This window comes from Eschrichtius robustus, chromosome 11, assembly GCF_028021215.1.
Source record: "Eschrichtius robustus isolate mEscRob2 chromosome 11, mEscRob2.pri, whole genome shotgun sequence".
NCBI lineage: Eukaryota > Metazoa > Chordata > Mammalia > Artiodactyla > Eschrichtiidae > Eschrichtius > Eschrichtius robustus.
The window spans coordinates 63,405,806-63,421,259 of record NC_090834.1 but is presented as its reverse complement, the minus strand read 5'-3'; the positions used below and the strand labels follow the sequence as shown (position 1 = coordinate 63,421,259).

The 15,454-nt window shown below is 36.7% G+C and overlaps 1 protein-coding gene across 3 annotated transcripts in view; it reads left to right on the top strand.

Moving 5' to 3' along the window:
- The window catches only part of NUP98 (nucleoporin 98 and 96 precursor), a 105,538-nt gene that overhangs the window by 43,528 nt on the left and 46,556 nt on the right, over window positions 1-15,454 (top strand). For all 3 annotated transcript variants that reach the window (XM_068554173.1, XM_068554172.1, XM_068554174.1), the window contains exons 13-14: window positions 1,154-1,287; window positions 4,060-4,247. In XM_068554173.1, coding sequence (XP_068410274.1) covers window positions 1,154-1,287; window positions 4,060-4,247 — 322 coding nt within the window. The remainder of the gene's footprint in view (window positions 1-1,153; window positions 1,288-4,059; window positions 4,248-15,454) is intronic.

The window sequence follows — 15,454 nt, the reverse complement described above, 5'->3', positions numbered from 1 at the left end:
GGGGTGATCTTTTTTTCCTTTCAATTTTTACTTAAATGTAATATGAATATCAAATGCAAATAGTAAATATAAGGATGCCTTAACAGCCATTTTCATTTTCATTTGCTACCCTCTTCCTCTATATTCTCAGTATACTTAATATTTTTTATTCTGGAATTTTTTACTTATTAAATTAAATCAAAGATACTTTGTTATTTCCACATTGTCATTTTTAACAACTACTTAATCCACCATGTTGATGAATCATGATTTTTACAACTGTTAATGTTGGACATAGGTTGTTTCCAAGTCTTGACCATTACAGATAACATTCAGTGAACACTTACAAATATGTCTTTATTTACTTTCTAGTTTAATTAAGTCCTTGGGTTAGATTTTCATGATTAAAATCATTAGGTTAAAAAATATAAAAATAGTACTTGCTCTGTGTACTGTCATATTGTTTCTTTTTTTTTTAGTATATATGCTAGGTTTTTTTTTTTTTTTAATTTTGTTTATTTATGGCTGTGTTGGGTCTTCGTTTCTGTGCGAGGGCTTTCTCTAGTTGCGGCAAGCGGGGGCCACTCCTCATCGCGGTGCTCGGGCCTCTCACTATCGCGGCCTCTCTTGTTGCGGAGCACAGGCTCCAGACGCGCAGGCTCAGTAACTGTGGCTCACGGGCCTAGTTGCTCCGTGGCATGTGGGATCTTCCCAGACCAGGGCTCGAACCCGTGTCCCCTGCATTGGCAGGCAGATTCTCAACCACTGTGCCACCAGGGAAGCCCCATATTGTTTCTTTTAGACATACTAAAACCAATTTGCAGTGTTTCTAGAAGTCAGACTGATCTCTTTTTATATAGCTATGCCATTGATAGATAATGAGGTAGATATAAAATTTCTTCAAGGTTGTTTAGGTTTACATTTCTTTGATTATTGGCAATAATGAACACCTAAGTAAAATTTTATGTGTGTTGTCTCTTATGAAATGTTCCACATATCTTTGACCTTTTAGATTATTTGATTGTTGATTTTCTTCACAGTTTGCTCCTTTGCTCTCAACCAGTAATGCCACTGAGTGAGTCTGAACATTTTGAAGAGAATCTCAAGTTCTCTTGATTTAAGGCACTGGATCCTTGGACTGACATCTTGCTTTTTCTTTTCTTTTTTTAAAAAGCTTTGACAGATCCAAATGCTTCTGCTGCCCAGCAGGCTGTTCTCCAACAGCACATCAATAGTCTGACATACTCACCTTTTGGAGACTCTCCTCTCTTCCGGAATCCCATGTCAGACCCTAAGAAGAAAGAAGAGGTAAGTTTAAGGATGTTTCTATAAAATCTATTCTCAGAGTAGGAGAAACTTAGGTGTAATTAAGCTTTTAAGACACATTATTTATGCTTTTCACTAGGCCAGGGGGTAAATTATTTTTGTATCTGGAAGGCAGCATGACAGTGAAATAAGTGTTGAACTGGAAGTAAAGGCTGAGACTTTTCAACAGCCCTGATATGAGGCAGATATTATACTCATTTTATAGTTGAGCAAACTAAGGTTCACAGAGGCTGATTTCTCTAACATCATAATGTCTTAAGTGGCAAATCAAAATTTTTTTCTCCTGATTTCTACATAGCTTTGTCTTAATCTCTTAGGCTCTAGAAATGGTCTTCTGCTCACTGTGTTGTGGCATTAAAAGTAGTCTTTGGTCGGTTTAATCCTTTTTTTACCACTTACAGTCTGTGAGATATTGGGCATCTCCTTTTGCCTCTCTGAATGTGTTTCATCTTTAAAATGGGAATAGCAGTTCTGTTCAGTGTTGAGAATTAGAGTAAGTTGCTCAGTATACAGAAATTATTTAGCCATTTATGTCTGACTAGTTATTGTGTTCAGCACTGAGGATACCTAATAAAAGTAAACAAGAATTTATTCTCTAAGAGCTTGCTATCTAGTGAGGAAGATCAGACCTGTACATGCTTAAATTTACTCAGCTTTAGTATAGTATATGCAGTAATAGAGAGATGAGCCCATCAACTGATGAATGGATAAACACAATGTCGTATGTCTATATAATGGAATATCATTCAGCCATAAAAAGGAATGAAGTGATGATACATGCTACAACATGGATGAATCTTGAAAACATGCTAAGTCAAAGAATCCAAACGCAAAGGCCACATGATTCTATTTATATAAAATGTCTAGAATAGGCAAATCCATAGAGACAGAAAGTACATGCTTGCCAAGAGATAGAGGGGACTTCCCTGGTGGTCCAGTGGCTAAGACTCCGCACTCCCTATGCTGGGGGCCCGGGTTTGATCCCTGGTCAGGGAACTAGATCCCACATGCTGCAACTAAAGATTCCACATGCTGCAACTAAAAAAGTCCCACATGCCACAACTAGGATCCGACACAGCCAAATAAATAAATAATAAAATAAATGAATGTTAAAAAAAAAAAACGAGAGATAAAGAGAGGAATTGGGAGGCACCGGATTTCTTTTTGTAATGAGGGAAACGTTCTGGAATTTAGTGGTTGGTGGTTGTACAGCCTTGTAAATATACTAAAACTCAACTGAATTATATGCATTAAAATGGTGAATTTTATGTTAGTGAATTTTATCTTAATAAAAATTTAAAAATATCACAGAGGGAAGAGCATAGATTCTTCGGTGAGTTTGATAAAGGTTTTCAGAAGAGGTAAGGTTTAACTTTTTTTGAGAACATATGTAGAAGTTGGTAGATCTAGGTCAAGACATTCCAAGCAAAGGCACAGAGTTGTGAAAGATCACAAAAGAGATTTGGGAAGGTTTGTTGTTACTGAAGTGTAAACAGTCTGCATTGTGAACAGAAGAATAAACTGTTGACGGGTTTTATATTTTAGATATTGTTGTTTCAAGTGGTTATATAATCCCATGTATACTGTTTAGGAAAACAAATGTATAACATCCTGAAGATGCTATGGAGACATAGTAAAGGTGCCATCAAAACCAACCTGAAGACTAATTAATTTAGTTGTATGTCTCCTCCACTAAGTTGTAATACCCTCAAATATCAGGGAGAGTAATTGTATTATTATTATTATTTTAAATAAATAAATTTATTTATTTATTTATTTAATTTTGGCTGCATTGGGTCTTCGTTGCTGCACACCGGCTTTCTCTAGTTGCGGCGAGTGGGGGCTACTCTTCATTGTGGTGCGCGGGCTTCTCATTGCAGTGGCTTCTCCTGTTGCGGAGCATGGGCTCTAGGCATGTGGGCTTCATTAGTTGTGGCATGTGGGCTCAGTAGTTGTGGCTTGCAGGCTCTAGAGCGCAGGCTCAGTAGTTGTGGCGCACGGGCTTAGTTGCTCCGCGGCATGTGGGATCTTCCTGGGCCAGGGCTTGAACCCATGTCCCCTGCATTGGCAGACGGATTTTTAACCATTACGCCACCAGGGAAGTCCCAATTGTATTATTTTTATTCTTAGTGTTTGACTCATGGTAATTATCAGCGTTTATTAAATGGTGGATAAATGCAAGCTAATATCTATCCATTTTTTCAGAGTGATGTAGATTGCATAAAAGTTGAATATTTATGGCTGTGTCTCACTTTTTCTTGAAGGATAAGATTTTTGGTTTAATTGAAAAGTAATTAGGCTTAGAATTATTTTGGTATTATATTTTCTTAAAATTGAATGTAAATATCGTCGTCTTTGTTTTAGAAAGCAAAACAACTGCAGGCTATTCTCTTTCGTAAGATGAAGAGAAGTGCACATGGTATATTAATATGTTCTGTTAGTACATTTCGATTTACAAAGCACTTCAGATGCAGTATCTCAATTACATTTTGAAACAAGTCAGACAAACCCATTGAAATGGGGGCTGGGGAGATGAATGAAAATCAATTATAGAGAAATAAAGACAGTTACATTAGCATTCACACTTACATACAAAGTTGGGTGGGAAATCCTTGTGTTTTGGGAGCCAAGACTCCAAGAGGGATCTAGCAGGTGAATGGCAGGGACGAGGTGTGAACTCTGGTCTTCTGATTTTTAAGACCAATATCATATTTGAGTTAAACTAGAACTTTCCTTGATTTTTTTGTTTTTCAGAGATTGAAACCAACAAATCCAGCAGCCCAGAAGGCTCTCACAACACCTACACATTATAAACTGACACCCCGCCCTGCCACCAGAGTCCGACCGAAGGCTTTACAAACAACAGGCACAGCCAAGTCACATCTCTTTGATGGGCTAGATGACGATGAACCATCCTTAGCCAATGGAGCATTCATGCCCAAGTGAGTTTCTGTTAAATTAGATGTAAAATACTAATATAAACTAAGTGTAAAACTGTTTACTTAAATGTGCTACAAATGTTATACATTTTTTCCTTAATGTGATAAATATAGAATGTCATGAAGAAGAATAAAAATAACTCGATCACTCCCAGGGATAATCATAGTTAACATAAACATGTTTTGGTTAACATGCTTCAAGTTTTGCATATATCATGTTATTTGGTTTTGTTTTTGATAAGCTAGTGCTTACATTATTTTAAGCAGAAGACACTGTTTTCTTACAACTCAAATTGGCCAAACTAGTTAAGAAAAAAATATATATACGTATACACACATTTGTTTTAATTCCTACACATATAGATATTAAATAATAAAATAATAATAAATAATTACATTGAAAATAAATTCAGGAAAGTATGTAGAAGAGTTGTTGGTAAACATTGAAAATTATACTTAAAGTATGCAAATATGCCTTATTAGAGTGTTAATATATATACATGGGGGAAAAAACTGAAGAAAAGTACATACCAAAGTGTCAATAGTAGTTAACTTCTGGAGATATAATTTCAGGGCATTTCATTTCTAAGTTGTTTATTTTTCTAGATGCATTGCTAAACACACACAGAGGCTATTTTTAAATACCGAATACTTTTCCAATCAAAAAGGAAAGCTTTTTTTTTTTTTTTTTTTTAAGCTTTGGGGGGAAAAGTAGGAATTCATCTCTTACAGTTCTTAGTCTATGAATGTTATAAAGTGTAAAAAATTATCACTCCTTTTTTTCTCTTAAAAGTATGGTGGGCAGCTGCTTAAGAAAAGATGGAAAGTCCGATTTTATGCATTTCTTTAGAACATCATTGGATTATTTTGAAGGCAGGGACTGTGTATTATTCATGTTTATGTCCCCAGCATTTAGCAAATTGTTTGGCACAGAGTAAATAAAAAGGGCTTAGAGTCACCCTTTTTAGTCCAGTCATCAGATCAACAACTTTCAGGGCAATTTCACCAGGTCTTAGGATCTACAAATATGATATACAAATAGAGAGGATTGGAGTGGGAAAGCACACGTTTTGCTGTTAATATGGTATCCCCTTCCTGGCTTCTACTTCTGTGGTGTTGCTCTCAACAGTCTTTACTTGATGTATCAGAAGTACACGGTTTACCTGTCACTTTTCCTTGATTTACTTTCCTGGAAATGTGGCTTCCAGGAACCCCCCACTTTTCTGGTTTTGTTCCTACCTTACTGGTTGCTCCTTCTGTCTCCCTTGCTGGTTCCTCTTCTTCCTGGCCTCTTAAAATTGGAGTGCCCCTAGGCTCAGTTCTTGATCACATTATCTTTACTCACTCCCAAAGTGATTTAATTTAATTTCAAGACTTTTTGATCATCTGTAGTCTAATTCTCAAACGTTTATCTCCAGCCTGGCCCTCTCTCGCAAACTCCAGACTCTTATATCCAATATCCAGCCCTACTCAACATCTCCACTTGCATGTCTAATAGACACTTATTTCAAAATTAATCTGTCCAGAACTGAACTGATCTTCCACCTTAAAGCTATTCCACCCAAAGCCTTTCCTGTTGCAGATAATTGCATTTCTATCACTCTAGTTGTTCAGGCCAAAAATTTTGGAATCATCATTAACTTTTTTCATACATCCCATATCTAAGCCATCAGCAAATCTTTGTTCTGCCTTTAAAAATTATCCAGAATCTGACCAGTTTTACCACCTTCACTGCTACTAATTACCTTGACCCAAGGCACCATCATCTCTTGACTGAATTACTGCAGTATTCTCCTAACTGATCTTTTTGCTTTTACCTTTGTTCCTTTGCATTCTGTTCAGAATACAGCTAACAGTGATTCTTTTGAAGTGTAAGTCAGACCATGTCACTCTCTATCCAAAACTCAATTGTGGTTTGTACTTCACCCAGTAAAAGCTGAATTCCTTACAATGGCATATGAGGCCCTATAAGAAATGACGTTCCATTACCTCTGTAAACACATCTACTACTGTCTTCACTGTTTACTCCACTATAATCTCCTTGCTGCTGTTAGGACAAGAAAGGCATGCTATCGCCTTTGGATCGTTGCTCCAATTGTTCTCTTTGCCTAAAACACTTCTCCCCATAAATCCTAATAGCTAACTCTCTTACTCTTTACTCAAATGTCACATCGGTGAATACTACTCTGGCCACCCTATTTTAAATTTTACCCATCTTTTCTCTTGTCAGAACTCCACATGTTCTTTTATTTATTTATTTTTTCTGCCAGTTATGCCAGCATCATTTGTTAAACAAACTGCACCATTCCCAAGGGAATTTAAATGCTACCCTTGATATATTAAGTCAGATTCTCTATTCAAGTTATATGCTTGTTCGTTTGCATGTGTGTTTATTCTTTTTTTTTTTTAAGTTTTAAATAACTTATTGAAATATAGTTGATTACAGTGTTGTGGGGGTTTTTGTTTTTTTGGCTGCGTTGGGTCTTCATTGCTGCACGTGGGCTTTCTCTAGTTGCGGCGAGCGGGGGCTACTCTTCGTTGTGGTGCATGGGCTTCTCATTGCGGTGGCTTCTCTTGTTGTGGAGCACAGGCTCTAGGCACGTGGGCTTCAGTAGTTGTGGCTCACGGGCTCAGTAGTTGTGGCACACGGGCTTAGTTGCTGTGAACAAGACACATTCCTCTGTCACAAACTATGGGGGAAGAGAGATGTTGACAAAATAATCACAAGTGAGACAAGTGACAGGAGAAGTAGAGATTGCCACTGTAGGAGAGACTAACAGAATGATGAAGGAAAGCTTCTCTGAGGATGTGTTGTTTAAACTGAAGAGGAATAGGGAGGACTGTCAGGCAGAGGGAGTATTTTGATGTTTCTGGTTTTAAATACACATATATATTTTTTCAAGCGGATATAATTTTATTTTCCAGTTTTTTTTTCAATGTTTGTTTCAAACATGACTTGACCAAATGGTATTCTGTCTTGTATTTACCAAGATAGTCTCTCCCCCCACCGCCCCATTTATATAAAATACTGGAAAGTGCAAGTTGTTGCCTGGACATGAGGGAGAGGTCTTGGAGGGATAGAAAGGAGAGATTACAAGGTGTATGAGGAGACTTCTGGGTGTTTATGGCTATGTTGTTTTTCTTGATTGTGATGATGGTTTCACTGGCGTATACACATGTCAAAACTTACCGAATTGTACAATTTAATATGTGCTGTTTACTGTATGTCAATTCTGAACTAATAAATAAATGTAGCAAGGTTGTGGGAAACAAGTTCAATACAAGTTCAAACAAGTAACTCTTATTCCTATATCGCTGTATTCCTATAAGCCAAGTGAGGGCAGTGACGTAAATATGGCGAAATATACATGAATCTGTCACTTGTTTTTACTTATGAAATATTTCATTGTTGAAATAAATCTGGTGTTCAAAGTCACAGTTTTGCTTTCACAAATTGTGCAACACTTTTCTGTTCTTTGGCTTCTTGTGTCTGTTCCTTGTACCTGTCTCACCTTGATATTTCTGATTCCAGTCCTCTTCACATTTGCCTGACACTGTTTTTATGTTTCATATTTAGTTCCTTGTCTTTTAGTTGTACGTTCTTCATGTGAAACATTTAATTAAACCATCTTCTCTCCTGCCCCCGACCCCACCCCTGTTGCTGTGTTTCCATCCATTGCAGCTAGTATTTTCTGTGATCACCAGGTTGTTCACTCTTTGGCCAGAAGGGACCCTTTCACGTTGGCTCCTAAGCCCTTTCCATAGGCCCTGATAGTGTTTGGTAACTTACTTTCTTGTAGAGTTCACCATGTCAAATTTTGTCCAGGATTTTTTTTGCCTTCTGTGTTCCTGATTTAGATTGGCTTGGATGTTCCTGTCTTATAATTTCCTTACCCAGTTTTGGTATAAAAATTAGGCTGACCTCACAAATTGTATCATTTCCTCTATTTTCTGGAAGACTTTGTGTAAGATAGGCCTTTTTTCCCCCCTTCCATTAGATGTTGGATACTGGTGAAGATACAAGTCTGAAGTATTATTTGTAGTAAGGTGTTTTGTTTTAATTATTGACTTTAAAGTTATAGGACATCAGCTTTTTCATTTTTTTGAGTCACTTTTGACAAGTTATGTTCTTATAATATTCATTTCAGCTCATTAAAATTCCAAACTTACTGGCATAAAGTTGTTTAAAAATATCCTTACTGTCTTTTTCATTTCTGTAGAATCTGTGGGGATGTCTGTGTTTTCATTCCTGACATGTGGGTATTTTGTGCCTTCTCATTTTAGCAATGTGGTCAGGGATCTACCAGTTTTATTGACCACTTCAAAGAACTAACTTCTGGCATTATTGATGCTCTCGAGTCTGATTCCTATTTCATTAATTTTTAATTGTATTTATCATATTTTCACTAATATTTATTTTTAGTCCCTTCCCCCCTCTTTTTAAAAAAAATTTTTTTAAATTTATTTTATTTTTGGCTGCATTGGGTCTTTGTTGCTGCACATGGGCTTTTCTCTAGTTGTGGCGAGCAGGGGGCTACTCTTCGTTGCGATGCACAGGCTTCTCATTGCGGTGGCTTCTCTTGTTGTGGAGCATGGGCTCTAGGTGCGCGGGCTCAGTAGTTGTGGCTCGCGGGCTCTAGAGCTGAGGCTAAGTAGTTGTGGTGCACAGGCTTAGTTGCTCCGCAGCATGTAGGAACTTCACGGACCAGGGCTCGAACCCATGTCCCCTGCATTAGCAGGTGGATTCTTTTTTTTTTTTTTTTTTTTTTAGCAGGTGGATTCTTAACCACTGTGCCACCAAGGAAGTCCATTCCCCCCTCTTTTTATGGTATTTAATTTTCTGTCCTTTGTCTAAATGGATGCTTAGCTTTTATTTTCAACTTTCCTTTTCAAATATTAATATATGCATTTAGAGATGTAAATTTCCCTTTTAGTTCAGCTCTATTTGTACTCTACAAGTTTTGATATGGAGTACTCTTAATGTTCAAAAAATAATTATATGATAAATGTTTTCTGATTTTCATGGGGTTTTTTGAGCCTTGGGTTATTCAAGAATATAAATTCCTAACATGGAGATTTTTAAGTTATCTCTTTGCTGATTTCTAGCTTATGTGCAAAAGAAAAAAGTACTTCAGGTGATTTCAGTTCTTTGAAACTTGTGGCTTGCTTTAATAGTCCAACATATAGTTAGTTTTCATAAACATTCCATGTGTATTTGAAAAGAATATTTATTCCATAATTGTTGGGTATGGTGATATTAAATTAAACTAAGCTTGCTAATCATTTAGGTCTTCTACATACATAGTGATTTATTTGGTTTGGATATTTCAGTTACTTTATTTCCTTAACCTCCAGTATCACGAAAACGTATATGAACACATCTGCAGTTTTCCTAAATTTATCTATTTTAATATTTAACAGCTTTTACAAATGTGTGCCTGAATTACTTGTGTTTTTTTACTTACTAATTTTTATTGTGGTAAAATATACATGAAAATGGTTAAAATGGTAAAATTTATGTTATGTACAATTGCAATTCAGTTGTGTTAAGTATATTTACAATATTGTGTAACTATCACCACCAGTATCTCCAGAACTTCATCATCCCAGACAGAAACTCTGTACCTGCCATGCAATAATTCCCTATTTTCTTCTTCCCCCAGAAGAAGAAACCTGTTAACCTGTTAACCTCTGTATTACTTTCTGTCTGTAAGAATTTGCCTATTTTAGATACCTCATATACAGAGAATCATACAGAATTTATTCTTTTTTTCATGTCTGGATTATTTTACTTGGCATAATGTTTTATTTTATTTGTTTAAATTACTTTTATTGGAGTATAGTTGCTTTACAATGTTGTGTTAGTTTCTGCTGTACAGCAAAATGAATCAGCCATACATATACACATATCCTCTCCCTTTTGGACTTCCTTCCCATTCATGTCACCACAGTGCATTAAGTAGAGTTCCCTTTGCTATACAGTATGTTCTCATTAGTTGGCATAATGTTTTGGAGGTTCATTAAGTTGTAGCATGTATCAAAACGTCATTTCTTTTTAAGGCTGAATAATATTCCACTGTATGGTTAACCCACATTTTGTTTATCCATTCCATCTATTGATGGACTTTTGGGTTGTTTCCACCTTTTAGCTATGTGAATAGTACTGCTATAAATGGTGGTGTACAAGTATCAGAGTCCCGGTTTCAATTCCTTTGAGTATATATCCAGGACTGGAATTGTTTGGTCATACATTGATTCTATACTTAACCTTTTAAGAACTGCCAGACTGTTCGGGCTACCTGAAAAAGAATTCAGAGTAATGATATAGTAAAGGTGATCCAAAACCTTGGAAATAGAATGGAGAAAATACAAGAAACGTTTAACAAGGACGTAGAAGAACTAAAGAGCAAACAATGATGAACAACACAATAAATGAAATTAAAAATTCTCTAGAAGGAATCAGTAGCAGAATAAATGAGGCAGAAGAACAGATAAGTGACCTGGAAGATAAAATAGTGGAAATAACTACTGCAGAGCAGAATAAAGAAAAACGAATGAAAAGAACTGAGGACAGTCTCAGAGACCTCTGGGACAACATTAAACACACCAACGTTCGAATTATAGGGGTCCCAGAAGAGGAAGAGAAAAAGAAAGGGACTGAGAAAATATTTGAAGAGATTATAGTTGAAAACTTCCCTAATATGGGAAAGGAAATAGTTAATCAAGTCCTGGAAGCACAGAGAGTCCCATACAGGATAAACCCAAGGAGAAACACGCCAAGACACATATTAATCAAACTGTCAAAAATTAAATATAAGGAAAACATATTAAAGGCAGCAAGGGAAAAGCAACAAATAACATATAAGGGAATCCCCATAAGGTTAACAGCTGATCTTTCAGCAGAAACTCTGCAAGCCAGAAGGGAGTGGCAGGATATACTTAAAGTGATGAAGGAGAAAAACCTACAACCAAGATTACTCTACCCAGCAAGGATCTCATTCAGATTCGATGGAGAAATTAAAACCTTTACAGACAAGCAAAAGCTGAGAGAGTTCAGCACCACCAAACCAGCTTTACAACAAATGCTAAAGGAACTTCTCTAGGCAGGAAACACAAGAGAAGGAAAAGACCTACAATAACAAACCCAAAACAATTAAGAAAATGGTAATAGGAACAAACATATCGATAACTACCTTAAATGTAAATAGATTAAATACTCCAACCAAAAGGCATAGATTGGCTGAATGGATACAAAGACAAGACCTGTATATATGCTGTCTACAAGAGACCCACTTCAGACCTAGGCACACATACAGACTGAAAGTGAGGGGATGGAAAAAGATATTGCATTCAAATGGAAATCAAAAGAAAGCTGGAGTAGAAATACTCATATCAGACAAAATAGTCTTTAAGCTAAAGACTATTACAAGAGACAAAGAAGGACACTACATTAATGATCAAGGGATCAATCCAATAAGAAGATATAACATTTGTAAATATCTATGCCCCCAACAGAGAAGCACCTCAATACATAAGGCAAATGCTAACAGCCATAAAAGGGGAAATCAACGGTAACACAATCATAGTAGGGGACTTTAACACCCCACTTTCACCAATGGACAGATCATCCAAAATGAAAATAAATAAGGAAACACAGGCTTTAAATGATACATTAAACAAGATGGACTTAATTGGTATTTATAGGACATTCCATCCAAAAATAACAATATACTTTCTTCTCAAGTGCTCATGGAACATTCTCCAGGATAGATCATATCTTGGGTCACAAATCAAGCCTTGGTAAATATAAGAAAATTGAAATTGTATCAAGTATCTTTTCCGGCCACAACACTATGAGACTACATATCAATTACAGAAAAAAATCTGTAAAAAAAATACAAACACATGGAGGCTAAACAATACACTACTAAATAACCAAGAGATCACTGAAGAAATTAAAGAGGAAATCAAAAATACCTAGAAACAAATGACAGTGAAGAAAACACAACGACCCAAAACCTATGAGATGCAGCAAAAGCAGTTCTTAAGACGGAAGTTTATAGCAATACAATCCTGCCTCAAGAAACAAGAAACATCTCAAATAAACAACAGAACCTTATACCTAAAGCAATTAGAGAAAGGAGAACAAAAAACCCCCAAAGTTAGCTGAAGGAAACAAATCATAAAGATCAGATCAGAAATAAATGAAAAAGAAATGAAGGAAACAGTAACAAAGATCAGTAAAACTAAAAGCTGGTTCTTTGAGAAGATAAACAAAATTGATAAACCATTAGCCAGACTCATCAAGAAAAGGAGAAGACTCAAATCAATAGATTTAGAAATGAAAAAGAAATAACAACTAACACTGCAGAAATACAAAGGATCATGAGAGATTACTACAAGCAGTTATATGCCAATAAAATGGACAACCTGGAAGAAATGGACAAATTCTTAGAAAAGCACAACCTTCCGAGCCTGAACCAGGAAGAGAGAGAAAATATAAACAGACCAATGACAAGCACTGAAATTGAGACTGTGATTAAGAATCTTCCAACAAACAAAAGCCCAGGACCAGATGGCTTCACAGGCGAATTCCAGCAAACATTTAGAGAAGAGCTAACACCTGTCCTTCTCAAACTGTTCCAAAATATAGCAGAGGGAGGAACACTCCCAAACTCATTCTATGAGGCCACCATCACCCTGATACCAAAACCAGACAAAGATGTCACAAAGAAAGAAAACTACAGGCCAATATCACTGATGAACATAGATGCAAAAATCCTCAACAAAATACTAGCAAACAGAATCCAACAGCACATTAAAAGGGTCATATACCATATCAAGTGGGGTTTATCCCAGGAATGCAGGGATTCTTCAATATATGCAAATCAATCAATGTGATACACCACATTAACAAACTGAAGGAGAAAAACCATATGATCATCTCAATAGATGCAGAAAAAGCTTTCGAAAAAATTCAACACCCATTTATGATTAAAATAAAACCTTCAGAAAGTAGGCATAGAGGGAACTTACCTCAACATAATAAAGGCCATATGTGACAAACCCACAGCCAACATCGTCCTCAATGGTGAAAAACTGAAACCATTTCCGCTAAGATCAGGAACAAGACAAGGTTGTCCACTCTCACCACTATTATTCAACATAGTTTTGGTAGTGTTAGCCACAGCAATCAGAAAAGAAAAAGAAATAAAAGGAATCCAAATCAGAAAAGAAGAAGTAAAGCTGTCACTGTTTGCAGATGACATGATACTATACATAGAGAATCCTAAAGATGCTACCAGAAAACTACTAAAGCTAATCAATGAATTTGGTAAAGTAGCAGGATATAAAATTAATGCACAGAGATCTCTTGCATTCTTATACACTAATGATGAAAAATCTGAAAGAGAAATTAAGGAAACATTCCCATTTACCACTGCAACAAAAAGAGTAAAATACCTAGGAATAAACCTACCTAAGGAGACAAAAGACCTGTATGTATGCAGAAAACTAGAAGACACTGATGAAAGAAATTAAAGATGATACAAACATGTGGAGAGATATACCATGTTCTTGGATTAGAAGAATCAACATTGTGAAAATGACTATGCTACCCAGAGCATCTACAGATTCAATGCAGTCCCTATCCAACTACCAATGGCATTTTTCACAGAACTAGAACAACAAATTTCACAATTTGTATGGAAACACAAAAGACCCCGAAGAGCCAAAGCAATCTTGAGAAAGAAAAATGGAGCTGGAGGAATCAGGCTCCTGGACTTCAGACTATACTACAAAGCTACAGTCATCAAGACAGTATGGTACTGGCACAAAAACAGACATATAGATCAATGGAACAGGATAGAAAGCCCAGAGATAAACCCACCCACATATGGTCACCTTATTTTTGATAAAGGAAGCAAGAATATACAATGGAGAAAAGACAGCCTCTTCAATAAGTGGTGCTGGGAAAACTGGACAGCTACATGTAAAAGAATGAAATTAGAACACTCCCTAACACTGTATACAAAAATAAACTCAAAATGGATTAAAGACCTAAATGTAAGGCCAGACACTATCAAACTCTTAGAGGAAAACATAGGCAGAACACTCTATGACATAAATCACAGCAAGATCCTTTTTGGCCCACCTCCTAGAGAAATGGAAATAAAAACAAAAACAGGGGGCTTCCCTGGTGGTGCAGTGGTTGAGAATCTGCCTGCCAATGCAGGGGACATGGGTTCGAGCCCTGGTCTGGGAAGATCCCACATGTCGCGGAGCAGCTAGGCCCGTGAGCCACAATTACTGAGCCTGCGCGTCTGGAGCCTATGCTCCACAACAAGAGAGGCCGTGATAAGGAGAGGCCTGAACACCGCGATGAAGAGTGGCCCCCACTTGCCGCAACTAGAGAAAGCCCTCGCACAGAAACGAAGACCCAACACAGCCATAAATTAATTAATTAATTAATTAATTAAATTAAAAAAAAGATGGGATCTAATGAAACGTAAAAGCTTTTGCACAGCAAAGGAAACCATAAACAAGCCTAAAAGACAACCCTCAGAATGGGAGAAAATATTTGCAAACAAAGCAACTGGCAAAGGATTAATCTCTAAAATTTACAAGCAGCTCATGCAGCTCAATATCCAAAAAACAAACAACCCAATCCAAAAATGGGCAGAAGACCTAAATAGACATTTCTCCAAAGAAGATATACAGATTGGCAACAAACACATGAAAGGATGCTCAACATCACTAATTATTAGAGAAATGCAAATCAAAACTACAATGAGGTATCACCTCACACCGGTCAGAATGGCCATCATCAAAAAAATCTACAAACAACACTGGAGAGGGTGTGGAGAAAAGGGAACCCTCTTACACTGTTGGTGGGAATGTAAATTGATACAGCCACTATGGAGAACAATATGGAGGTTCCTTAAAAAACTAAAAATAGAAGTACCATACGACCCAGCAATCCCACTACTGGGCATATACCCTGAGAAAACCATAATTCAAAAAGAGTCATGTACCACAATGTTCATTGCAGCTCTATTTATGATAGCCAGGACATAGAAGCAACCTAAGTGTCCATCGACAGATGAATGGATAAAGAAGATGTGGCACATATATACAATGGAATATGACTCAGCCATAAAAAGAAACGAAATTGAGTTATTTGTAGTGAGGTGGATGGACCCAGAGTCTGT